At 55.1% G+C, this 24,273-nt stretch overlaps 1 protein-coding gene across 3 annotated transcripts in view; it reads left to right on the forward strand.

The window, feature by feature from the left end:
- The first annotated feature begins 580 nt into the window (after positions 1 to 580).
- Positions 581 to 24,273, forward strand: part of COL5A3 (collagen type V alpha 3 chain) — a 35,959-nt gene continuing 12,266 nt past the window's right edge. Inside the window, exons 1-42 of one of the 3 annotated variants that reach the window (XM_058728110.1) lie at positions 581 to 820; positions 4,732 to 4,893; positions 4,987 to 5,176; positions 5,252 to 5,408; positions 6,001 to 6,105; positions 6,427 to 6,582; positions 8,361 to 8,474; positions 8,589 to 8,735; positions 9,782 to 9,829; positions 9,903 to 9,944; positions 10,247 to 10,309; positions 10,680 to 10,754; positions 10,851 to 10,934; positions 11,117 to 11,173; positions 11,265 to 11,318; positions 11,743 to 11,796; positions 12,365 to 12,418; positions 12,500 to 12,553; positions 12,738 to 12,791; positions 13,134 to 13,178; positions 13,286 to 13,339; positions 13,522 to 13,566; positions 13,727 to 13,780; positions 13,967 to 14,011; positions 14,924 to 14,977; positions 15,072 to 15,116; positions 15,261 to 15,314; positions 16,801 to 16,845; positions 16,962 to 17,015; positions 17,158 to 17,265; positions 17,707 to 17,760; positions 20,712 to 20,765; positions 21,229 to 21,273; positions 21,531 to 21,584; positions 21,694 to 21,738; positions 22,108 to 22,161; positions 22,261 to 22,314; positions 22,405 to 22,458; positions 22,604 to 22,711; positions 22,876 to 22,965; positions 23,224 to 23,277; positions 24,089 to 24,196. In XM_058728110.1, the coding sequence (XP_058584093.1) occupies positions 733 to 820; positions 4,732 to 4,893; positions 4,987 to 5,176; positions 5,252 to 5,408; positions 6,001 to 6,105; positions 6,427 to 6,582; positions 8,361 to 8,474; positions 8,589 to 8,735; positions 9,782 to 9,829; positions 9,903 to 9,944; positions 10,247 to 10,309; positions 10,680 to 10,754; positions 10,851 to 10,934; positions 11,117 to 11,173; positions 11,265 to 11,318; positions 11,743 to 11,796; positions 12,365 to 12,418; positions 12,500 to 12,553; positions 12,738 to 12,791; positions 13,134 to 13,178; positions 13,286 to 13,339; positions 13,522 to 13,566; positions 13,727 to 13,780; positions 13,967 to 14,011; positions 14,924 to 14,977; positions 15,072 to 15,116; positions 15,261 to 15,314; positions 16,801 to 16,845; positions 16,962 to 17,015; positions 17,158 to 17,265; positions 17,707 to 17,760; positions 20,712 to 20,765; positions 21,229 to 21,273; positions 21,531 to 21,584; positions 21,694 to 21,738; positions 22,108 to 22,161; positions 22,261 to 22,314; positions 22,405 to 22,458; positions 22,604 to 22,711; positions 22,876 to 22,965; positions 23,224 to 23,277; positions 24,089 to 24,196 (3,135 nt within the window). In that variant the 5' untranslated portion in view covers positions 581 to 732. Of the gene's footprint in view, positions 821 to 4,731; positions 4,894 to 4,986; positions 5,177 to 5,251; positions 5,409 to 6,000; positions 6,106 to 6,426; positions 6,583 to 8,360; positions 8,475 to 8,588; positions 8,736 to 9,781; positions 9,830 to 9,902; positions 9,945 to 10,246; positions 10,310 to 10,679; positions 10,755 to 10,850; positions 10,935 to 11,116; positions 11,174 to 11,264; positions 11,319 to 11,742; positions 11,797 to 12,364; positions 12,419 to 12,499; positions 12,554 to 12,737; positions 12,792 to 13,133; positions 13,179 to 13,285; positions 13,340 to 13,521; positions 13,567 to 13,726; positions 13,781 to 13,966; positions 14,012 to 14,923; positions 14,978 to 15,071; positions 15,117 to 15,260; positions 15,315 to 16,800; positions 16,846 to 16,961; positions 17,016 to 17,157; positions 17,266 to 17,706; positions 17,761 to 20,711; positions 20,766 to 21,228; positions 21,274 to 21,530; positions 21,585 to 21,693; positions 21,739 to 22,107; positions 22,162 to 22,260; positions 22,315 to 22,404; positions 22,459 to 22,603; positions 22,712 to 22,875; positions 22,966 to 23,223; positions 23,278 to 24,088; positions 24,197 to 24,273 lie in introns of those variants that run through there. The other 2 variants (XM_058728111.1, XM_058728112.1) reach the window with 2 other exon arrangements.

Consider the following 24,273-nt stretch of genomic DNA (forward strand, 5'->3'; position numbering starts at 1 on the left):
GAGGGTTTGGGGGTGAGGCCAGGACATCCAATTCTGGAATTTAGGTGGGGAAATGAGAGTTTGGGGTAAAGCTGGGAACCCCACTTTGTAATCTGGGGTGAGGTTGGAGGTGGGATCAGGATTCTCTATTTAGACACCTGAAGGGAAGGCCTTGGGATGAAGCTGGGACCTTTCATAGTGTGACTAAGCACTGGGGTAAAGGAAATGAGTGAGAATTGGGCATCAGGCTGGAACCCCATTTGGGGGCCTGGGTGAGACAGAATAGATTTGGTACAAAGCTATATCCCTTAATTCCAGAGCTTGGATGGAGGCTGAAGGTTTGAATGAGGCTAAGACTTCCCTTGAGGGAGCCTGTTAGGAGGAAAGAGTTTGGGGTAAGTCTGGAACCCCGAATTCTAAGGCTGGGTGGGAGTGACCCTTTTCCTCCACTGTGGGGTGGGGCATAGAGGACCCAGCTCCTTGCCCAGGGCTCCGGCCTTGGCCGGCCAATCAGCACTCAGCACAAACTTTCCCAACTCCCCCACCAGCTGTCAGCCACCCCCCCCCTCCCTCCAGCGAGCCCCGCCCGGCCGGGCTCTGGAGCGCAGGGCGAGGCCAGGGCGGGGTCTCCCGCAGTCTCCTGCCGATCCCGAGTGGAGCCGGCCGCGGCAAGTGAGCGCACGGAGCCCGAGGAGACGCCGCGCCCCGTAGACGCCCCGGCCGGTCCCCGCCTTGCGTGTGGGGCCCGCCGGGATGGGGAGTCGCCGAGGCCTGAGCCAGCCGCGGGCCGGCCTCTGCCTGCTCCTGGCCTCGCTGCAGCTTCTGCTCCGGACGCAGGCCGGTGAGTCCGGAGGGAGGAGATAGAAAAAGGACCCCGGTGCAGGATCTAACGAGGTCCTAAAGATGGGGTGGAGTCAGGAATGGGGGGGGGCGTGCAAGGAGGGGGGGCGTGCGCATTGCGCGTGGATAGGGTGTTGTGTTCGGGCTCGCGTGTCAGACTCTGGGCGATTTGTGGGTGTGACAGCTGGCGGGAGGGGGGAAACGTGTGGCCGTGTTTTACTGGTGGATGCGTTGGAATGAATGCGACGTAGAGTTGTGTGTGCGGCAATGTGTGTGTGAGGCCATTTGAAGTGAAATCGTGTGTGGGAAAGTGGGTGTGGGAGTTGACGACTATTGTATGAATGTGGGTGATGGGTGATTCCTGGCCAAGGGTATGGTGATTGTGAGTTGTGGGTGTGTCTGTGTGGGGCTGACCTAAGAGAATAATCGTGTGAGTGTTACGCGTATGATTGTTTGTCTTTGGGTGACCCGATGAGGGTCTGTTGTGATTCTGGGGCGTAAACAATCGCCCATGAGGACGTGAGTGGGTGATTCTGGGGGTGAAGGTGAGTGGGGACGAGTAAGGGAGGGGGCTAATCGGGGACTCAGAGTTTCCTTTCCATCTCCCCTAATGGCTCCATCCTATTCTTCCTCTCCCTCCTCTGCCTCCAATTGGCGCGCGCCCACCTCCTCTGTCCCCACTTCTCCCCCCTCCCCCCACCCCGCGCTCCCCAGAGCCGCGATCAGCACCATGGACAGGGCCTCGGGAGGGCCGCGGTGAGGGGCGAGGCGGGGCGGGGCGCGGGGCGGGGCGGGGCGGAGCGCGGGCGGGGGCGGAAGTGGAAGTTGCTCCCCCCAGCCGAGAGAGCTGCGGGTGTTTTTCCCGAGGAATTTCTCAGGGGCCCCAAGGGTCCCGGGGGCCGGCGGACGGGTGAGTCAGCGCTGACGCACGCCCAGCTGCGCGCTTTTGGCTGAGCGCCGAGCTCCGCCCCATAGGGTTCGCGGTTGGGGGCGCCCAGGGGTTTGGGAAGGTTGTGGTCCCTCAAGTGGCATCCCTGGTCTGAGAGAGGCTGGGCTAGAGCCTCCTGGAAATCGCTCCCTAGGGTGAGCTCAGTCCCCCAACACACACACACACACACACACACACACACACACACGCACACACACACACACACACCCATCCTGCACTTTCTCACTTTCTCTGGAGTTCAGGGAGGTGCCTGTTCACGTGGATTATCCTAAATTGGCCTATGTCCCATTCCCATGCTGACACATCCATACATTCGTGCCATCATAGGCATCCATTCAAAATATAAGCCCTCTGGGACACCCCAAAGTGAAACACCGGGGCCCACGCCCCAGGCAACCCCAGCAGCCACCCGCCACAGGGTCACAGCCTTTGTCACCCTCCTACACGTTCCAACTCTTGCACATGTGTGCACTGGTATCCACACAACACAGTCAGCATTCACAACCAGTCACCTGCTCGCCGACTTGTCCGTACTCTCCCATGTGACCACAGTTCCCCATCTCAAGTGTCGCCTATTATAATCACAGACTCACCTGCATGACCAGCTGGACTGTGAACTCACTGCCAGGAGATACCCACCCACACATCAAATAGCTGCACCTCGCTCTCCATTGTAGGCCAAATCCTTGGCCTATGCTGACAACGTGCTCAGCCATTCCCTGGTCCATACAGAGTCATGCACTTGCTTACACAATCTCATGTACACAGTAGCACCCACACCCACACCTGTGCTCTCCTGAACATCTGAGGAGATCCCAACCATGCCCCAGCCTAGTTAGTCCCTGCCTGCCTCCCTTCATATCCTAGACCCCATCCAACATCTTCTTGGGGCCCTGACCAGGACAGTAGAGAGAGTGGGGGAAGGTCCGGCTGGGTCCCTGACAGACCCCCACCCTCTGACCCTGCAGGCAGGACTCAATGCCTCTTGTGTATCCCCTTGTCACAAAGCCAGCCATGAAAAGAAAGGGCAGTCAGTTTCTGAAAGGTCACTACAGAAGATATGCAAGATTGAAGCAAGAGACATTTGGATTAGGTGCTGAGAAGGACTTTTTAAATGTGACTGAGCAGCTGGTTGAGGGGACACCCATTCCTGCTGCATCGAGACAGGGGTCTGGGTGAGGGGAAAGCCTGGGAGAGCCATACTGTACGGGGTCGTGACTCTCAGCCCTCCCTGGGGCTCCAGCCTGGAGAGGGGGCAGCTGGGATGATCATTCCATGGGGGAGTGACCCTTGTGGTTGACAGAGCCTGGGAGCCCAGATCTTAGTCTCAGGGGACTGTAACCCAAATACCTCTTAATGACAGCCTAGCCAGAGAACAGGCAATTAGAGACGGGGCTGGTGGTGGCAGCAGCAGAACAGGGGTGTGTGTGTGTGTGTGTGTGTGTGTGTGTGTGTGTATGGAGAGAGAGGGGGATGAGGAGAGTAACCCCCGCCAGATATGTGTATATATGTATATGTATGTATATGTATATCTATCTATCTATCTATCTATCTATCTATCTATCTATAGAGAGAGAGAGGGAGAGGGAGAGAGAGGAGGGACAGAGGGACAGAGAGACAGAGAGGAAGGAGAACCAATGAAGTACCAGGAGACACGCAGAAAGAGCTAGGAAACAAGAGAGTGAGAGAGACAGACTGATTCAGAGTTGGATGCAGAGAAAGACCTGGAAAGACCAACACAGAAAGTGGGACAGAGAGAGGGCAGGGAGGGGGAGAGGAGAAAGACAGAACAGGAGGTTGGAGGCAAGAGTGAGCGGAGGCTGGAATAAGGGTCTGTAAATCTGGAGAATGAAGGGTCTGACCCAGGAGGAGCTGGGATGGGGGTCCCTCATCCAAGCCCCTATCTCCCCCAAGTCTGGCCCCCCACCCTCACTCCCAATGGTGAGGTCAGTAGAACCGCCCCCAGGCTGAGGTCATGGACAGATTTGACAGAATCTGGCTCCTGCCAAGAGGCTGGGTCAGGGGGTCAGTGGGACAGTCTGCTGGGGGGAGGGGAGAGCAGGCAGGGGCTTTGGGCCCAGAGGAAGCCCCCGCCCTCCCCTGCCCAAGCCATGTGGTTCCACTTAGCACTGGCCTGCTGTGTGGGGTGGGGCTGGTAGGATGGCCTGGATTAGGATCTGGTTGGGCCACACCAGTTCCCTCCTTTGCTAGGATAAGAGGGATAGGGTCAGAGGGAGGAGGTCAGGAGGGATAGGGTCAGAGGGAGGAGGTCAGGAGGGATAGGGTCAGAGGGAGGAGGTCAGGAGGTTATTAGAGAGAGGCAGTCATCAGGAGGAGGTCAGAGAAGGTGATAAAATGGGGAGGTCACAGGTCAGATGGAGGAGACTGGGTTAGGCAGAAAGAGGAAGTCATGGGTGATGGTGATCAAGGAGGGGGTCAGAAGGAAGAAGTCAGGAGAGGTAGTGGCGAAAGAGAGTAGATCATGGGTGATGATCAGGGAGGAGGAATTCAGAGGAAGTGGCAGTCAAAGGAGGAGGTCAGAGGGAGGAGGTGGGGGAGACACACACTAGGAGCCCCCCCTCTCCAAGCGGGTTTCCCCTGGCAGGGGGCTTCAGGCTGGGAAGCAGCCCCAGGGAGTTGGTGCGGGGGAGAGCAGAGAGGGGGACAGTCTGGCTCTGGGGCTCAGGCCAGGAAGCCTTGATTCATCCCAGAAGTAGGTCAGCTTTTTTTTTTTCCCCTACCAAAAACCAAGCGGGGGTGGGGGTGGGGTGGTGGGGAACAGGAGTCAACAGGCTGACGAGGCTGGAACAGCTGTGGGGTGGTGAGGTGGGTCAGGTCCCGCGCCTGCTCCTTCTCTCTGACCCACAGACACCGTGGGGGGCTGAAGCCCCCAAACCTGAGCTGCTGCTCACGTGGAGTCCTAGATTTTTTTAACTGCCCTGCACCCCGGCTTCTCTCTACAGCAGACCCTGTGGATGTGCTGAAGGCCCTGGGTGTGCGAGGGGGCCAGGCTGGGGTCTCTGAAGGGCCTGGCTTCTGCCCCCAGAGGGCCCCGGAGGGTGACCGGGCATTCAGGGTTGGCAAGGCCACCACACTTGGCACCCCTACGTGGGAGCTTTTTCCAGGTGAGTCAGTGCAGGAGGGGTTGGCGGGGTCATCCTGGGAGCATGGGTCCCTGCCAGGCCCTCTAAGCTGCCCCTTTCCCTCTGCCCCTTCAGATGGGCACTTTCCCGAGAACTTTTCCGTGCTGATCACTCTGCGGGGCCAACCAGCCAACCAATCTGTCCTTCTGTCCATTTATGATGAGGGTGGTACTCGGCAGCTGGGCCTGGCTCTGGGGCCAGCTCTGGGTCTCCTAGGTGACCCCTTCAGCCCCCTCCCCCAGCAGGTCAACCTCATGGATGGCAGGTGAGTATAGGGAAGGTTGGGGTCCAGAGAGAAGTGGGGTGAGAAGCACCCCCCACTGAGACTGTCCTCTTGCAGGTGGCACCGTGTGGCAATCAGTGTGGATGGCAGGATGGTGACTCTGGTGGCCGACTGTGAACCTCGGCCCCCCACGTTGGGCCAGGGGCCTCGATTCATTAGCACGGCTGGACTCACTGTGTTGGGCACCCAGGACCTCGGGGAGGAGACTTTTGAGGTAGGGGTTCAGTGGTCGGGGAAACTGAGGCAGGGGACGGGAAGGCGTTTTGTCCAGCTTCACCCCAGGTCCAGGAAGCTGAGGAGAGGGAGCGGAATGCATCGTTGTGCATCTTGCGGTGCATGAGATCATAGAGCCACAAAACAATAGTACGCAGTGGCGCATGCTTGACTCGTGGTAGAATCCGGTGGAGACATGGGACTGTACTGGTTGTTACGATGGTGTGTGACTGTGTGTGGTTGTGATGTGTGTCCCCTCCAGGGGGCCAGGGACCACATTCATCTTGTTCCCCTCCTTATCCCCAACACCTTAAAGGGCACCTGGCACATATTAGGTGTCAGGTGCTTGGGGGCAAAGGAACAAATGTGCCTCTGATGGGACAGGTGTTGTAGGGTATGATTTATGGCTGTGATTTGGTGTGACCGTGACAGAATCTTCCTCCCTCTCAGAGGGATTGTGGGGGCTGTGGTGGGGCCACCCCCTCTTTATACTTATGGGGCCCTGGGTAGAGAAATACCAAGCCTTGGTGCTTGGAATAGGGTGTCAGAGTCAGCCTGTGGCTTTCTTTCCCTGGCCCCCATCCTTTCCCCAGGGAGATATTCAGGAGTTGCTGATAAGTCCAGATCCTCAGGCTGCCTTCCAGGCCTGTGAGCGGTACCTTCCTGGCTGTGACAACCTGGACCCTATAGCCACAGGGGTAAGTGAGGCGTTTGTCCTGAGGTCAGGCTGAATCATCCCTGGATCCAGATCTCAGGAATGAGTGAATTCTGACCCCTACCTGGGACTGAGTGACTCCTGCCCTCAAGAAGATCCTAGGCATGAGTGACCTTGATCTAAGTCTCACATAACTGAGTGATTCTTGGATCCAGATTGTATGCTTGACCCTAGGTCACAGGACTGAGTGAGCCCTGGGTTCAAAACATGGGACCAATGAGCCATGTGCCAGCATGGTCCCAGATGACTGAGCCATGGGGGCTCCGCTGAGGGGCTCTGGACCTGATGGAGGTCCTCTTCCCAGGCCCCCCAGGGTGAGCCAGAAACTCCAGCCCCTCGACGTAAGGGGAAGGGAAAAGGGAAGAAAAAAGGGCGAGGTCGTAAGGGGAAGGGCAGGAAGAAGAAGAAGAACAAGGAGACTTTGACCCCAAGCCTACCTCCTGGCTCCGTGGAGAACCAGGTAAGGGATCTGCAGCCACTCACCTCTGCTCTTTGACTGCCTGACCTCTGGTCTCTGATTCCTACTGACTGCTGGTACCTCATCCAAGTTCTATGCCTTTGGTCTCCAATCCCTGACCTTTGACTTGTCTCAGCTGACAACTATGTGTGGCAGGGGGGCTGGTACTGTCTTATGAGCTTTCTCATATCTGCTCCTCAATGTCCAGTTTTTGGGGCTGGAGGAAAGGGGCAAACCCAGATGATTACTTTATATTAGGAGGTTCTTGATGGAGGCTACTGCTTAAGGGCAGCAATTAGCTGGAGTGAATAATGGGTTCATTAGTTAGAGTGTCATTGTTTGGGATTGATTGGTCTAGGTAGCTGGTGAGGGTTATTCATTGGAGAAGTCTAATTGAGGGGCACTATTTGGCTTTCCTGATAGAGATTGCGGGTTGGGAAGTCACTAAAGGGAGATATTGATTGAGGTTGATGTTTGAGAGGTTCCTAAGTGGGGGTCATTGTTGGAAGTCATGGATAGAGACCACTGTTGGTGTTATTATTGTCACTAGTTTAGGGTTAATGGGAAGGGGCCATTGATGGGGATTATTAGTTGGGAAGGAAGGTAGGTCATCAGTAGGGGATCACTGATTAGAAGGCACTAGTGGGGTCACCAGTTATAGTCACCAGTTGGAGAAATGACTTTCAGGGGTCATGGATGAGATAATTGGTTTGGGAGTCCCTGATGGATTATTAGTTGGGAAGGCATTGATGGGTCACTGATTAGTGAAATTACTGTTTGGGTCATTGGTGGGGTAGCAATAGATGGGCTCGCTCATGGTTGCTTGTTGTTGGAGGGTCACTGGTTAGGGGAATAATTGATTAGGGGGTCACTGGTAAGGCTTAGTAGTTGAGGGTCTACTAGCTAGTACTTGTTGTGGAGGGGGTCATTGGTTGGGGAGGTCACTGGATGGGAGAGTAAATGGTTGTAGTCATTGACTGCAGGGGCCGCTGATGGATCACTAGTTACAGGAATAAAGGCTAGTGATGTGAGTTATTAGTTGGAGGGGTCATTGGTTAAGTCCCTTAGTGGGATCATTAGTCAGGGGATATTGATGGGGGTCATTAATTAGGGAGTCACTAATGGGCCCCTGGTTGTAGGAATCATTAGAGGTCATTAATGGGAGATCATTAGCTGGTGAGTCACTGGGTGGGCATCCTTGGTGCAGGCCATTGGTTGGGGGAGAGTCACTGGTTACATTCCATCTGTTCTCACTGATGTACTAACTCAGTGGAGAGAAAGAAATGATCACTTCAGGCCCAGAAAAAGAACCCCTCCCCAACCCCTTCCTCAGGAAGGGCCTGGGCCTCTACTACCCTCTTTGTGCCCTTGACCAAATTTCTCTACAGCTGTCCAGGCCTCTCTAATTGTGGCCTGGCTGGCTGACCACTGAGCTCTGCCTTGGGAGAAGACATGTGGGGTGGGCTTCTTAGAGTCTGGCCCCGAGTACTGGACCTTGACTGTGGTTATCGAGCCAGCCCCACTCTGCCTTCTAGGTCTCCCAGACCTGACCCAGCCTTGCTCTTCTTCCACACAAGAGGCCTCCCTCTGCTGGCGGCTGTCCTGATCCAGTCAGAACACATTTGCCTCCATTGACCAGTCCCAGTCCCCTACCTTACACCCCACTGATGGTTTTTTGGGGGGTCGTCCTTTGTTTCCTTCCTCGGACTGGGCATTGCTGGGGGCGGGGGCAGGGTCTAGCTTCCCCTGGGGGACTGATACTTCTTCTGTCCCTGCTGCAGACCTCCACTGACATCCCCCAGACAGAGACACCAGCTTCAACTTTACCTCCGATTCCCACGCCTTTGGTCATGACCACCACTGTGACTATTGGCCACAATGTCACCATGCTAGAGGTCGGTGGGAAGTGGATGCGGCTGGAAGGGAAGGGAAGGGAAAGTCCTGGGAACTGGTGGTGGCAGACAATGAGGACATCAGGGACAAACTTGGGTCTGTCACAATGTTCTCAGGGGCCCCTGGACCCTGACAGTGGAACAGAACTGAGGACCCTGGAGACTAAGTTAGCCAAAGAAGACAAAGAAGGAGGTGGCCCTACCATTGTCCCTGTCTTCCGGGCAGCAGAGCAGCCGTCACAGACTCAGTTCCAGATTTTTTCTGTGAGTCTGAGTATTTGGGTGCGGGGGGGCGGGGAGGAGGTCCTGCCTGGAACCACACAGGACCACATTTTCTCTTTTGCCTTCTTTTAATCTTGCCTAGAATGCCTTCCCCCCACCCCACTGTAGTTGCTAAATATTATCACTATGCTGATGTGACAGGAACTTCGCGAATGGTTGGCTCTGTGTATAGAATTATGCGTTTGGCCTTTCGTCCAAGCTTGATGAGAAACCTCTTGATCAAGCTCATGGAGCCTGATCGGACTTGGAGCTTTAAAAGCTCTTTCTGGCTGCTGAACAGCATATGGACTGTAGGGGGAGCCAGAGGGGCAGCAGGGAAACCAGTGGTCTGTGCAGCAAGAGCCTGGTGACCTGGAGCAAGGTGGTGACAGTGGGGACAGAAAGAAGTGGACAGATCTGGGCCGGTCTTGCTACTGGAGATGGAGAAAGATGCGAGGATGACTTAGCCGATGCATGGTGGCACCTTTGAACAAGATGGGGACGCCTAAAGGAAGAGCGGATGGAAAGCATCAAGGGTCCCATTTTGGATGTGCTAAACTGGCAACCCCTGCTTGGCATCCAAATGGAGATGCCAAGTGGGTGATTGTTTAGAAGATTCTGGAGTTCAAGGGACATGGTCTAGGCTGAAGATAAAGACTTGGGAACCATCAACCGGAAGGATGCTACCTTTAGCCAAGGGATTGGATAAGATTGCTTCGGAAAATAGTGCAGACTGGGAAGGGTCCCAGGTTCTAGCCTTGGTATTGGGCAAGGGAGGAGGGGAATGCTCATAGCCAACCTACCCTGAGGGCTTGTTATGTGTCGACCATTGTTTTAATTTATTCTTCTTCCTGGGGGACATACACTGTTATCATTTGCCTACTGACTCTGCAGGTGAGGCCATAGGAGTCGAATAAGTTGTTCCCCATCACCAGATAGTGAGAAGCAGCTCCAGGATTAGGACCCCACAGCACACCCTGAAGTTCATGCTCTTCTCCTTGACCATGGTCAGGGCTCACATCTCTTTTCTGTTCATTCCCCTGCCCTAGGGTGCTGGAGAGAAGGGAGCAAAAGGGGAACCAGCAGTGATTGAACAGGTGAGGGGCCTGGGGCTAGGAGGAGGTGGAGAGATCTGGGCTAGAACGGGGGTCACACTCATTTCTCCCTCAGGGACAGCAGTTTGAGGGACCTCCAGGAGCCCCAGGACCCCGAGTAAGTGATGGCTGCACCCCCCTCTTCCTTTCTATTCTAGTTGGGGTATTTGAGACCCGGGGGTGGAGGGTTGAGGTGTAACATTGCCATATCGTTAAAAGATCATTGCATATTTGAGGCTCAAAGGGTGAATCAAAATAGGGGCTGGGATGTAAAGTTGGGGGGGTGGTATGGGTCAATATAGTACTGAGGGGCCAGGAATGAATGGCTCAGTGATGGGTAAGGAGGTCAGTGGTGGGTCAGAAGTTGGCCTGGCTTGAGCTTTGTACTTCTTATGAACCTCTGTTCTCTGTCCCCAACAGGGGGTGGTCGGCCCCTCAGGCCCTCCCGGCCCCCCAGGATTCCCTGGAGACCCTGGTCTACCGGTAAGAGACTCCCACTGGGTTGTATCCTTTTGGGGGGGTGAGGTTTTGGACCATGTGGCCGAAGGTGGGCACGTGTATGTCTGAACATGGATCTGGGAGGCAGGGACTGAGGACACCGCACTCAAGCTGGCACTGGCCCCACTTGCTCATCTCTCTTTCCATCTGTGAATTGTCACTCTGGCCCACGTCCTGTCTCTGGGGGTGTATCCCCTGCTTTTCTCCTTCCATCTGTCTCTATCCCTGAGTGTCCTTCATCTCGGTCTTTCTCCCTATGTCTCTGTCTCTCCCCTCTCCCCCTCTATCTCTATCTCTCATCTCTGTCTGTCTATCTCTCTGCCTCCATCCCCCTCTGTGTCTCTCCCTCTCTCAGGGTCCTGCTGGCCTCCCCGGAATCCCTGGCATCGATGGCATCCGGGGTCTACCAGGCACTGTGATCATGATGCCGGTAAGAGGGGGATAGGGTAGCACATCCTTGGGGGGTGTAGTCCTGACCCAGGAGGGGCCTCTCCTTGGGCCCCCCTCATGACTAGCCGCCCCCTAGTTCCAGTTTGCAAGCAGCTCCCTCAAAGGACCCCCAGTCTCCTTCCAGCAAGCCCAGGCGCAGGCAGTCCTGCAACAGGCTCAGGTGAGTGGAAGATAATCAGGGGACCAACGGGGGGTAATGGGAGGACATTGAGGGAGTGACAGAGATGGGGATAATGGAGGCTAGTCGGGGGGCAAGTGGATGTTTGTCTCCTGAAGATGCTCTTTTGGAGGGTGTTGGGGTTTTGTGGGAGACCTGAGGATCTGTTTCCCCCATCTTTCCAGCTGTCTATGAAAGGTCCTCCTGGCCCGGTGGGGCTCACTGGGCGCCCAGGCCCTGTGGTGAGTAAGGAGACTGTACAGAGGAGGGGGACACATCAGTGGAGACGGGCAATCTCCCTCTAATTCCATTTCCCCATCTCTTTCCTCCAAGGGTCTCCCTGGGTATCCCGGTCAGAAAGGAGAGATGGGAGAAATGGGGCCACAGGTGAGACTGTGGGGATGGGGCCAGGATTGGAGGGGAAGGGTCTTCTCCCGGAGCCACAGGATAAAGTGCTGTTTGGGGCGCCTGGGTGGAGCAGTCGGTTGAGCATCCGACTTCGGCTCAGGTCACGATCTCACGGTCCGTGAGTTCGAGCCCCGCGTTGGGCTCTGGGCTGACGGCTCGGAGCCTGGAGCCTGCTTCCGATTCTGTGTCTCCCTCTCTCTCTGCCCCTCCCCCGTTCATGCTCTGTCTCTCTCTGTCTCAAAAATAAATAAACGTTAAAAAAAAATTTAAATAAAGTGCTGTTTGAGGACAATAACAAAGGGGCTGAGGATACCTTTGCAATTGCTGCCCTTCCTAGAGAATGATTAAAAATAAGTCCTTTCTCCTTCTTGTTCTCCTTTTTCTTCCTCCTTTTCTCTCCTAGGGTCCCCGAGGCCTTCAGGGACCTCTTGGGCCCCCTGGCCGGGAGGGAAAGATGGTGAGTGACTCGTAAGTCTCTAGGCCATCCCTCGTCTATCCCTCAACACCCAACAGGAGTCTTGGCTCCGTGCCCGCAGGGTCTGCTGGTGTCATTGGTGGGATAAGGGCACCGAGGAAGGAGAATGACAGCTCCACTGAGTGTGTCACAAAGGGATCTGGTCAGGTCACAGAGCCAAGGAGGACTTTCTGGAGAGAATGATGCTTGAACTGAGGTCTGAGGTATAACCCAGTAAACAGGAGAGGAAGGGCATTCCAGTAGAAGGAACAGCATGCGCAAAAGAAAAGACTGGTATACTGAGGGAGATGATGAGCGGGATAATTCCAGACAATTTTTAAATGGAGCGGGGAATGAAGAACTGGGACAATTAATGGAGACCGGAGATTTTAATTTTTGTGATCCTGGTGATGTGCACTCGGGGAAAGGGCCTGGAGATAAAGAACAGTGGACAGGTTTGAGATGTGTTTGGGAGGTTAAACTGGTACACAGAGAATCCCCCAGGATTCTTCATGAGGGAGGAGCTCAACAGACAGCAATGGGTGTCTTGATGTTGTCACCTCCCTGACAGGGCCGCTCTGGAGCAGATGGGGCCCGGGGCCTCCCAGGGGACACAGGACCTAAGGTAGGTGATAAGGTCAGGTTCGGGACTTGGAGGGACGGGTGGGCCGAGGATTCGGGGTTCAGGCGGTGTCTCTTTGTGCAGGGTGATCGGGGCTTTGACGGCCTGCCAGGGCTGCCTGGTGAGAAGGGCCAAAGGGTGAGTGTGTGAGGCCCCTCCTGCATGTCAAGCCTCCCAGTATTCAGGATGCCCTCCCCACCCCCAGGGTCAGAATCCCCATCCCCATGTCCGAGCTCTCATTCCTGTGCCGCATGTCCTTCCCTGGGAAGCTGGTCTCCACCCTCACATCTCCACTCTGAACGCCCCCCCCTCCTAACTCCAGGGTGACTTTGGCCATGTGGGGCAACCTGGCCCCCCAGGAGAGGATGGTGAGAAGGTAAGTTTGGGGAAGAGAGGGAATGGTTTAGAGTGAGAGTCAGAGAAGAATGGAGTCTTCAGGGGCCGGGATGAGAGGTGAGGGTCTGTGCTGGAGGGCCAGGATCCTCAGTGGGGCTCAAAAACATAGACTGAGGGCTGGGAGCTAGCACCAGAGTTGGTAGGTGGGACTCAGGTTTGGGGTCAGGGGCCCGAACTGAATCACGTGTGCTCAGTCTGTTGGTTACTGCCTTACACTCTGGCTCTGGGATCCCCTGGAAGAGGTGCCCAGATGAGGGAAGGTGGTTTTCTGAGGGTTATACTCCCCGCCCCCCCTCACCGAGTGATGAATGCTTTCCCACAGGGAGCAGAGGGACCTCCGGGGCCCACAGGCCAGGCTGGGGAACCGGTGAGTACCAGGGCCCTCAGGCCCCTTTGCCTGGCCCAGAGGAGGGAGCCAGGACTCATGGGGCCTCAGAGCAGGGGTGCTGGAATAATGCTCCTACCTCCTTGCAGGGCCCCCGAGGACTGATCGGCCCTAGAGGCTCCCCTGGTCCCCTGGGACGCCCGGTGAGACTGTCGCTATCTGTCCACCTCCCTGCTTGTCTTCCTCTCACCTCTGTCTCCTCTGCGTGCCCATTTCTGTTACCTGATTTCGCTGCCTGCTCATCTTCCCACCTGTACCTCTCGGTGTCTCAGACTCAGGCTCCTGTGTGGTATCTGCCCGGGTCTCACACCGTCTCCTCCCCCAGGGTGTACTTGGGATTGATGGTGCTCCGGGAGCCAAGGGAAATGTGGTACGTGTCCCGCCTTCTGACCCCTAGTGCTTTCTGATGCGCTGACCCCGTGGCCATCTGTCCATATCCCTGTGCACTCCCCTGGCCCCCTTGTCAACTTCACTGGCACTTCCACGCTGGGGTCCCTTCCAGCGTCACAGCACCCCCACTTTCTCCCCAGGGTCCTCCGGGAGAACCAGGCCCTCCAGGACAGCAGGGAAATCCTGGATCCCAGGTTTGAGCTATAGATTTCAATAACGGGTGTGTGTGTGTGTGTGTGTGTGTGTGTGTGTGTGTGTGTGTGACAGTAGTTGGCCATGATCATAGACCCCTCCCAGCCTCCCCACTCCCCAGCTCATTGCTCATTTCTCATGTCTTCCTTCACCTTCCTTTTTTTTTTTTTCTTTCTTTATGTCCCCAGGGACTCCCTGGCCCCCAGGGGCCCATTGGCACTCCTGGGGAGAAGGTGAGTGACAACCCCACCTACCACCACCTTCTCCTGTCTTCTTCCTTCAATTCTGCTGCAGGAAAAACTTCCCACCAGGGCCCTGTGGTTAGCCCTGGGTAATGGTGAATCGCAACAATCCTTCAACAAGCTGAGAGTTTAAAAAAAAAAAAAATTACTGACGGGAAAGAGTTGATTGGGAGAAACGGATATTGTCAGGATTTAGGGGAACCCACAGAAGCCACCGTCATCAAAAATATTAGCGAGATCCATGGGCCAGGAAGGCCTTTCTCTGGGGTCCTGTGGTGTCGTCTTTATTCCCCGGCACATGTGTTCCCTCTCCCTCCGCAGACAGGCTTTTTCCTGCACGTGTCTTTGTCCACCCCCCGCCGGTCCCGTTTCTGCATGATTTATCACCATTTCAGCCCCCCAGCTCCGCATGGCCTTATAGTTTCTTTACCTAAACCCACCTGATCATAGTTTCTATGAAGTGAGACGTCGCTTACCTCAAATTCTCAGAAGAAAATGATTGGTTTAGTTGGACCCAGTGCCTGCCTCTGGACGTATCAACTATTCGTAGAACACAGGGGTCACCTCATGCCTGCCTAGGCCCACCTCTCTCAGATGAAGGTGGAGACACTTCTAAAGAAAGGGATATAGCTGGGGAGTCCCCCAGCCCAGTGTGTTCCTCACCCTGTTTTTACCTCTTTGTCTCCACTCTCCCAGGAGTGAAGGATTTCTGAGGCTCAGAGAGGGAAAGGGGCTGGCCCAGGGCCACTCAGTAAGGCTGGGCAGAGCTAGGGAGAGGTTTCGTAGCCTGTGGGGTGTGCTTGTTCTGTGACCTTGATGTCGCTGCATGTCTGAGTAGGGCTGTTCTTGGTGGGATGCCAGACTGAGACTCTGTGTCTCTCCCTACTGTTCATCTTCTTTCAGGGCCCCCCTGGAAACCCAGGTATTCCAGGCATTCAAGGATCTGATGGCCCTCCGGTGAGAAGTGGGTGCTGGCAGAAGGAGGAAGGAGAAGGGGGAGGCTTGGGAATTTGGATGGCAAATCCAGGTCCCTGACAACTTCTTTCCCCAGGGTCACCCAGGCCATGAGGGCCCCACAGGAGAGAAAGGGGCCCAGGTGAGTGGCCTGGAGAGAGGCCGGGTTGGGGATGAGGGTTGGTAGGGCAGGGCCAGGAGTCAGGGGCTCATGAGGAGAGGAATGAGGGCACTGGTAACATGGAGGGGGAAGGACAGGACGGCACTGATCTTATCTCCATCCCAGGGTCCACCAGGGTCAGCAGGACCCCCGGGCTATCCTGGACCTCGGGGTGTGAAGGTAGGTGATGCTTGGGGCACATAAGAAGGGGTGATTCATTGGCATGAGCTCCAGGGAACCAGCTTCATGGTAAACCTGTGCACATGCGCTGAGAGGTATCGATCTGCAGGAAAGGTGTGGTGGGAGTGGGGTTTCAATCTGAGTGACAATATGTAGAAATGTGTGTGTTACCTGGAGCTGAACAGCCAAAGGGAGGTACCGTCATGTAGTTGTCACCTTGTAATTGAGAATAGTTAGGCCCATGAAGGGCCTAAGCTCAGTCCAGGTCAGCACTCTGTAGTGAAGCAGACAGTTTATGTCTTACCTCAAGCCCAGGGCCATATGATCTTCAAGCACAGAAATGCTGGGATAAGCCAAGAGCCGTACTGTTGACCGAGGGCAGGGACGTTGGACTTCACATTTGTATGAGTCCAGTCACGTTGTAGCCAAGTATGGTACCTGTGGTCTGAGAACAGAGTTTGGTGGTAGCCAAGAGGCAACTTGGCACATTTTTGCACTGGAGGTAAGCTCAGTTATCTCTGAGCCAAGGAGGTGGTTCTATTGCAGCTGGCCACAGAGTCCTATGGGTGGCCAAAGTCAGAGTTATGTTGTAACCAGCCATAATTATAGAGAGCGAGTTGAAGGCCGTGTCGTAGCTGAGTCTAGTTTCGTTGTAGCCAGGGTCAGAGAATCACGGTAGCCAAGCTTGGTTACACTGTAGTCAAATGAATTGCCCGGAGGCAGGCGAGGGTCAAAATACTTATACTGTATTTAAGTACAACTTCATTGTCGTCTTTGAGCTCAGTTAAACCTTGTGTCTCTGCGGCTGGAGACAGTCATGCTATCGTCAAAACACAGTTATGTTGTATCCAAGTGCAATTTCATTACAGTCTCTGAGCTCAGTTACATGTGTCTTTCTGTGGCTGGAGACAGTCATGCTATTGTCAAAACACAGTTAGGCTGTATCCAAGTTCAATTTCTTTATAGTCTCTGAGCTCAGTCACACTGTAGCCAAGTGCAGTTTTCACTGCAACCCAAGCCCGGGGTTTGGGCACCTGGGCTTGAACTGAGCAGCCTTGGTGTAGCTAAGCACAGACTGGCTTTGTTGCCAGGCACAGAGTCGCATTGTAGCCAGCGCAATGGGGAACATTCCTTTGCCTTTAGAATGAGACTGGGGCCTGGAATGTTCATCCTCATTCTCCTGCCAGAAGGAACTGTGGACACTGTGTCCCCGGGAGATTGGAATCAATTACTCGGAAATTTGGCCTTCCCTGCACACCCCCACACAGATGACCTTGGGAGGCTGCCATTGGGAAGAGGGGCGGAGAGGCAGCCTCTTGTACACCACACTAGCAAGGCTTTGGAGAAGGGTCATTTCCTCTGAGGCTGCCCCCTTCCACTCGTGTCCAATATCCTTTTGGGACTGTCCTGACTGTTTTGGGACAGGGAACTGAGTTGGAAGGCCCTTCTGAAGCAGGAGAGGGACTGGGGGTCTCTTGTTTTTCAGGGTACCTCTGGCAACCGTGGCCTCCAGGGGGAGAAAGGAGAGAAGGTGAGAAGGAAGGGGATTCCTGGTTGAGGGGAGCCCTAATAACGGGACTCTGGTTGTGTCCCTTCCCTGAAACCCTGACCTCTGTCCTCTGACCTCTAACACTCTCTCTCCCCCAGGGAGAGGATGGCTTCCCAGGCTTCAAGGGCGATGGGGGGCTTAAAGGAGATCGGGTAAGATGATTTCCAGATGAGGGATCTAGTGGTTCTGGGGAGCTTGGGGAAGACATTGGTGGGGGTGGGGGTGCTGGGGCTAAGACAGGGAGCTGGAGGCGGCTGGAATGACACAGGGCCTGATACCGCCTTTCTACTGCAGGGACCCCCCGGGCCCCCCGGTCCTCGGGGAGAAGATGGTCCTGAAGGGCTGAAGGGGCAGGAGGGGCTGGCCGGCGAGGAGGGGCCCCCAGGCTCAGCTGGGGAGAAGGTGAATGGACCGTGGTCACCCTCTCCAGTCTACCCTTCAGCTTCCCATCCTGCAGCAAAGGTGTTCCCTGGCCCTTTGCCTTCTGCCCTTGGCTGTTTTGTCTCCAGCCTCAGGAGACTGCTACCTCGCTTACCGTCTCTGATTCCTTCACTCAGCATGATAGAGAAATTGCACAGACTACATTATCTGATTTTTATCCCCACCTCAGGCGACGGGCATTTTTACCCCCATTTTGCAGACAAAGAAACAGAGGTTTGCAACAGAATTGAATGGAATGAGTTGCCCAAAGACATGCCTGTAGCAGGCAGGAGCCAAGACTTGAACTCACGTTTCCCTGAATTCTACGCTGTTGTCCCCGCCCCCCTGTCCCAGCCATCCTGCCCTTTCTTTCCTGATCTTCAGGGTTCAACTCCTGACCTTTGTCCCATAATTTTTCTGCAGGGCAAGCTGGGGGTGCCAGGTCTCCCAGGTTACCCAGGACGTCCAGGCCCTAAGGTAAGAAGCTAAGGGGTTAGGGGTGGGCAAGGGCAGGACTCAGAGACTAATCAGCATCTGGAGGGCCAGGCTGTGGTCTGGGGGACTGAGCCATCCACCCCACGGGTCACTGAGAGAGGGCGAAGATGTGAGCTTTCGCATCAGACTTGGGTTCAGATACCGACCCTTTACCTGCTAAGTGACCTTGGTCAAGTCTCTTGAACCCACTTGCTTGTTGCAAAATGGAGATCCTGTATTTGTCTCATCAACTTGATTATAGTAACATTGATAATTTTGGTAATCAAACTATAGGATCCTTCTTATTTGGTGTGATTGAGGTTGGTTCAAAGTCTGTAAGGAGGAGAATCACAAAAAATACACATCTGACCTCTCTCTCCTCTCTCTCTGCCCCTCCCCCACTCATGTTCACGCACACACACTCTCTCTCTCAAGATAAATAAACTAAAAAAACAACACACACACACACAAAACAGAAATGGCCTCCTAAATGGCTCAGTCAGTGAAGCGTCTGACTCTTGATATTGGCTCAGGTCATGACCTCATAGTTTCTGAGATTGAGCCCCACATCGGGCTCTGTGCTGACAGTATGGAGCCTGTTTGGGATTCTGTCTGTCCCTCTCTCTCTCTCTCTTTCCTCCTTCCCCTCCCCTGCTCCTGCTCTCTCTCTCTCTCTCTCTTTCAAAATAAATAAACTTTAAAAAATACATATTTGACATATCTTGAATTATAACATGTTAAAATGCACTTATATAAAATGTACATTTGTTTTGCCAATGTTTTGATGGATGAGGCTGCTGATTAGACATGTATTTCTGCCTAAACCACACCCTCATTACATCACTGATGATTTATAGTGTGGGTTTATATAAAATGAAGCAGAAACTTAGACACTTGGGAAGAGAGCTGAGTGCAGAATCCTTCCAGAGTGCCACAGTTTGTCATTTCCATCTGGCAGTCATCTTATGCGTGCCTAATTTGACAGTGACTTTTTTTTTCAGTGACTTCCCTCTCTATAGCGAGTCTTTTCCATTTGACTTAGGTTCAATAGATGTCTTTTTTTTTTTTTTTCCATTCTTCATTCCATCCGTTGTTGTAAAAACGTTCACTGAGTCACATGACTCCGAGAGCAAGGGCAACTGACATAAACCGATTTGGGAGGAAACTCAAGGCACCGTAACTTAGAATAGAACTCAATCTGCTGGAGCAGAAGTTCATGGGAGTTAGAGCAAAGCCTCCTAGCCACGACCAGTCTGTGTGTTTTGGGCATCCTGTGCTACACGGCAGAAGGCATGGTGTGTTGGTTGAGTTGAGGTGCCTTAGCCAGTGTCAGGGTCGTAGTGCTGTAACAAAAATACTTTAGATTGGGGGAGGGGGGGCTGAAACAACAGAAATTTATTTCTCACAGTTTTGGATGCTAGAAGTCTGAGACCAAAGGTTTAGCATGGCACTGGGAGAGAAAGAGAGACAAGGAGAGGGAAGAAGGGAGGGAGAGAGAGACAGAGAGACCTAGACTCCTTTTCTTTTTAAAGTTTTTTTTTCTCATTTTATTTATTTTAAAGAGAGAAGGTGGGGCAGAGGGGCAGAGGGAGAGAGAGAGAGAGAGAGAGAGAGAATCCCAAGCAGGCTCCACACTGTCAGTGCAGAGCCTGAGATGGGGCTCGGACTCACGAACCGTGAGATCATGACCTGAGCCAGTCAGATGCTTAACCGACTGAACCACCAGGCGCCCCTCCAAATGACCATTCTTCAACATAGGGCTTCAACGTATGAATTTTGAGGGGACACAAACATTCAGTCCATAGCAGACAGTGATAATCAGCATGAATGATGACAGCTGACATTTCATAAGCACTTACTATGTGCCACACACAGTGTAAAATGCTTCCTATTCATTATTCTGTTTAATCCTCACCAGGGACACCTGGGTGGTTTAGTCAGTTAAGCGCCCGACTTCGGCTCAGGTCATGATCTCATGGTCCGTGAGTTCGCGTCCCACGTCGGGCTCTGTGCTGTCAGATCGGAGCCCGGAGCCTGCTTCGGATTCTGTGTCTCCCTCTCTCTCTGCCCCTCCCCCGCTCATGCTCTGTCTCTCTCTGTGTCTCAAAAAATGAATAGACGTTAAAAAAAAATTTTTTTTTAATCCTCACCAAAAACTTGTGAGGGAGGTATCATTGGTGTCCCCAGGCTACAAATGAGGAAACTGATGCTCAGAGAGGGTAGGCCATTTGTCCAGGGCCACATAGCTAATCCAGTGAGGGGTCTGGGATTCAAAACATGGTGAGGAGCGGGAGGGGATAGCAGAGCCTGTGATGTGTTCCTCTGTGGGGACGGGGGAGGATGCCTCCAAATGGGCAGGACAGCATGGACTGGGGTCAGTCAGTTAACCAATATCCAGTAAGCCCTGTCTGTGTACCAGGTTGAGGGGATTAAGATCAGGAGATCAGAGCACCATGTCAGAGCAGAGAAAACAGACAACGGATGAGTAAGCAAGTGAACAAGAGCATTTCAATATAAATATTATGGGAAAACAAACTAGGACAAGGTGACAGAGGGTGACTTGGAGGACGTGGTGGTCAGGATGGTGGCAGAAGGCTTCTCTAAGGCACTGACATGTAAATGAGATCCAGACGATAGGAATACCTGCCTGTGTGGGGACCTGAGAGACGAGCATTTTAGACGAAGGAAGCAGCCAGTGCAAAGGCCCTGAGGCAGGAGTGTACTGGTGTGCCTGAGTAGCATGGAGGAGGCCAGTGTGGCTGAAGTGGAGGGAGCAAGGGGTGAGCGAGGGGAAAGAGGAGGGCAGAGGGCTGCCTGGGAGGAGGATGGGCCTGGAAGGACCAAAGAAACTTCTGGAAAGGACGGAGTGGCTGAAGGGTGAAGGGTCAACTTTGCTGATCACCCACTCCACAACCACCACCCCCCATCTTTTCTCTCTGTTTCTCTCAACTCAGGGATCTACTGGCTTTCCCGGGCCGCTGGGACCCTTAGGAGAAAAAGGGAAGCGGGTGAGTCCGGGGGTTGGGGGAAGGGTAGGGCTTGTCTGGGGCAACACGTGCAGCTCTGCACGGCAGCGGGTAGGCCCCTGTAGCTAAGCCTGGAAGCACTTGTCTGCACGCATATTCCCATCTGCGGTGCGGGGCACAGGTAGGTGACCCCACCTCGCGTTACTGTGCATGAGTCTGCGTGTACAGGTGCCTCTCGGTGTAGATCAGATGGGGTCTGGGTGTTACAACCCGCGGGCCTGCGGTAAACAAGGACATAAGCCTGCATGCACGTGCGTGGCCGTGGACATAAATGTGTGTAGGTGTGTGTGTGTGTGTGTGTGTGTGTGTGTGTGTGTGTGTGTGTGAAAGGCTTGTGAAGAAATGTACAGCAGGTACCATTCTGGGTCTGTGCCCGGTTGTGTGTGTTTCACGTCTTTGTGCCATAACTGTCTTCTGCTTCCCCGTCACCTGATTTGTTCTCCAGGGCAAAGCGGGGCAGCCGGGCCTGGAAGGAGAGCGGGGGCCACCAGTAAGAAGAGTGAATGCTCCCCCATCCTGCTGGGCCTTGGGGGGCAGGGCTGCGAGGAGGGGCTGCAAGAGGAGAGGCGGGGGGTGGGGGGGGGGGGAATCGTGAGCGGGCAGGGCAGAGCGTCTGGGGTCTGGGTTATGTCCGTGTCCCTGGTGGGGCAAGGAGGGGTCACCACGGGAGGCGGCCCAGGCGAGTCGGGCTTGTCTCCTAGATTCCCACACCCTCTCACTTCTCATCTTGGCTTCTTTGCTACTCAGGGCTCCCGTGGAGAGAGGGGGCAACCGGGTCCCACCGGGCAACCGGGCCCCAAGGTATGGGCTGGGTGGGTGATCGGGCCCTCGTGCAGGCCCCCGGCCCGGGGTCCCCCAGCCCTCCCTGTGAGTTTGTCCTGCAGCCTGAATCCCATCCACTCTGTCCTAGGGTGATGTGGGCCAGGACGGGGCCTCTGGGATCCCTGGGGAAAAGGTGAGTGAGTGTGTGTGTGTGTGTGTGTGTGTGTGTGTGTGTGTGTTTCGGGATGGGAGACGAACCCAGGAGGTAGTTAGGGTGCAGTGGAAGGAACGCAGCCTCTGAAGTCTGGAGCTGTGAGTTCAAGCCCTAGCTCTGCCACTCAGCTGCTGCGTGACCTTGGGTGAGTCACTCCACCTCTCTGGGCCTCAGTTTCCCCCTCTATAAAATGGGAATAACCACAAAGGGCTGCGGTGACGATTGGAATGAATGACTGCGGGTGCGTGTTTGGCCCCCTGCCCGGCGTGCAGAAAGCACTCCACGTGCTCGGTATGTGGGGCTCGGGGGGCAGGAGGGATGAGACCGTGGCTTCTGGTTCCATTTCAGGGCCTCCCAGGTCTGCAGGGCCCTCCTGGATTCCCCGGGCCAAAGGGTCCCCCTGTAAGTGCGTGCACCCTGGGTGGGGGCGGCCCAGAGGGAAGCCAGGGAGTGGGGAGACTCCTTAGTGCCGTCTCATCTCCCTCCCACCCTGCTCCCCAGGGTCCCCAGGGGAAGGACGGGCGTCCCGGGCACCCTGGACAGAGAGGAGAACTGGTGAGTGGCCCCTTGACTTCTGACCCCTCACCCCCTGAGGCTCTCTGGTTCTCTCTCCCATGTGACACCCCTTTACATTTTTCTCCCCAGGGCTTCCAAGGTCAGACAGGCCCACCTGGACCAGCTGGTGTCGTGGGTCCTCAGGTCAGAAGGGAGCCCACAGGTCTTTCCAGTTTTGCAGATATTTTGGGGGGAGGTGCATCTCAGACAGACCTTCCCCCCCACCCCCCCCGCTGCCGCCCCCAACCCCGGGCAGCCTCCATTCAAGAGAAGCTTCCTTCCTCTCCAGGGAAAGACCGGAGAAGCGGGACCTCTGGGCGAGAGGGGCCCCCCAGGCCCTCCTGGACCTCCGGGCGAACAAGGTCTTCCGGGCCTGGAAGGCAGAGAGGGTGTCAAGGTGAGATCCTGCCCCCTAAGAAATCTGGCTGAGTGGCCCCAGAGATTGGCCCCATGCCACCCCAAGGCTCAGAATCAGCTCCGTGGGGGAGGGGCCCAGATTCACAGAGGGGGAAGCACCTCCGCACCTCTCTGGAGGCTGACCTTCCCCCTGCACTCCTGTAGGGAGACCTGGGGCCACCTGGGCCCCTTGGGAAGGAAGGGCCGCCTGGACCCAGGGGCTTCCCCGGCCCCCAAGGAGCCCCTGGGGACCCCGTGAGTATTCTTTGGAACCCCTCCTAAATGTGCCTGGCTGGCCTGTGAAGCAGAGAAGGAAAGGGGGGCTCGGGGGGAGGGCCATGGTGATGGCATCCCGGGTGCAGTGAAGGAATCATAGCCAGAGGGACCTAAAGGAGAGAGACCCCTGACCTTCAGTGCCCAGGAGGAAGGTGGGAACTGTGAGCCCCCAGAGTGAAGACAGGACCTGGGCCACACCCTTGGGGGGTCTCTTGACTGAATCATCTCCTCCCTCAGGGACCTATTGGTTTAAAGGGTGACAAAGGCCCCCTGGGCCCTGTTGGAGCCAATGTAAGTGTAACCCCATCTGCTGGGTGGGGGGCAGTGTGTGTGTGTGGGGGGGCTTGGGGCATCTGGGAAGCTGGGCATCGCTATGATTAAGTCCACTATTTTGGGTGTCAAACAGGCCTGGGTCACCCTCGTGACCTCAGTTTTCTCATCTGTAACACAGCGCCGCCCCACAGACTGTAAATCTCAGTGAGATGATCCGTCTGACACATACTTACCTGCATGCCAGACATCAACATATAAAAACCTCCCTTCTCCTGGAGCTTCTGTTGTAGTTGGTGATGAATGACACAGAGAAGGGGGAGTAGGGAGAGAGCAGTTGAAATGGGTTGGTCAAGGAAGGCCCCCTGAGAAGGTGACATTTGAGCTGAGACCTGAAGGAGGTGAAGGAAGAGCCATGTGGATACACAGGGGAAGGGTGTTCCAGGCAGCGGGAATAGCATGTGCAAAGGCCCTGTGGTTGGGGTGTGCTAGCATGTTGGAGGAAATGCTGAAGAGGCCTGTGTGACCGGAAAGAAGTGAGGAGGGGTGAGTGGGAGGCGGAGAGGGCAGGAGGTGATGAGGCAACTCGTGCAGAGCCTTGTGGGCTACCAGGAGGACTTCGCATTTTCCCTGAGTAAGGTGGGAGCCGTGGAGGGCTGTGGGCAGAGGGACATGTGTACCCTGACTCAGGTGTCCCTCTGGCCACTGTGCGGAAGGGAACAGGTGGATATGACTCTGGTTAACTACCTACCTCAGTGCCTGGTGGCTCGAAACCCCCTCTATCCATGAGAACTTTTGCTATTTTTCCCACACTTCTCACCCCTGTTTCCAGGGCCCTCCTGGGGAGCGGGGTCCTGTGGGCCCGGCAGGAGGCATGGGGCTTCCTGGCCAAAGTGGAGGCCAAGGCCCTGTTGGCCCTGCAGGCGAGAAGGGGTCCCCGGTAAGTGCCTGCCTGCTACAGTCCTCAAGCATCCTCAGGACCCAGCACCCCCCACATCCCCGGACCTTCACCTCTGC

Source organism: Neofelis nebulosa, chromosome 4 (genome assembly GCF_028018385.1).
Source record: "Neofelis nebulosa isolate mNeoNeb1 chromosome 4, mNeoNeb1.pri, whole genome shotgun sequence".
NCBI classification, from domain to species: domain Eukaryota; kingdom Metazoa; phylum Chordata; class Mammalia; order Carnivora; family Felidae; genus Neofelis; species Neofelis nebulosa.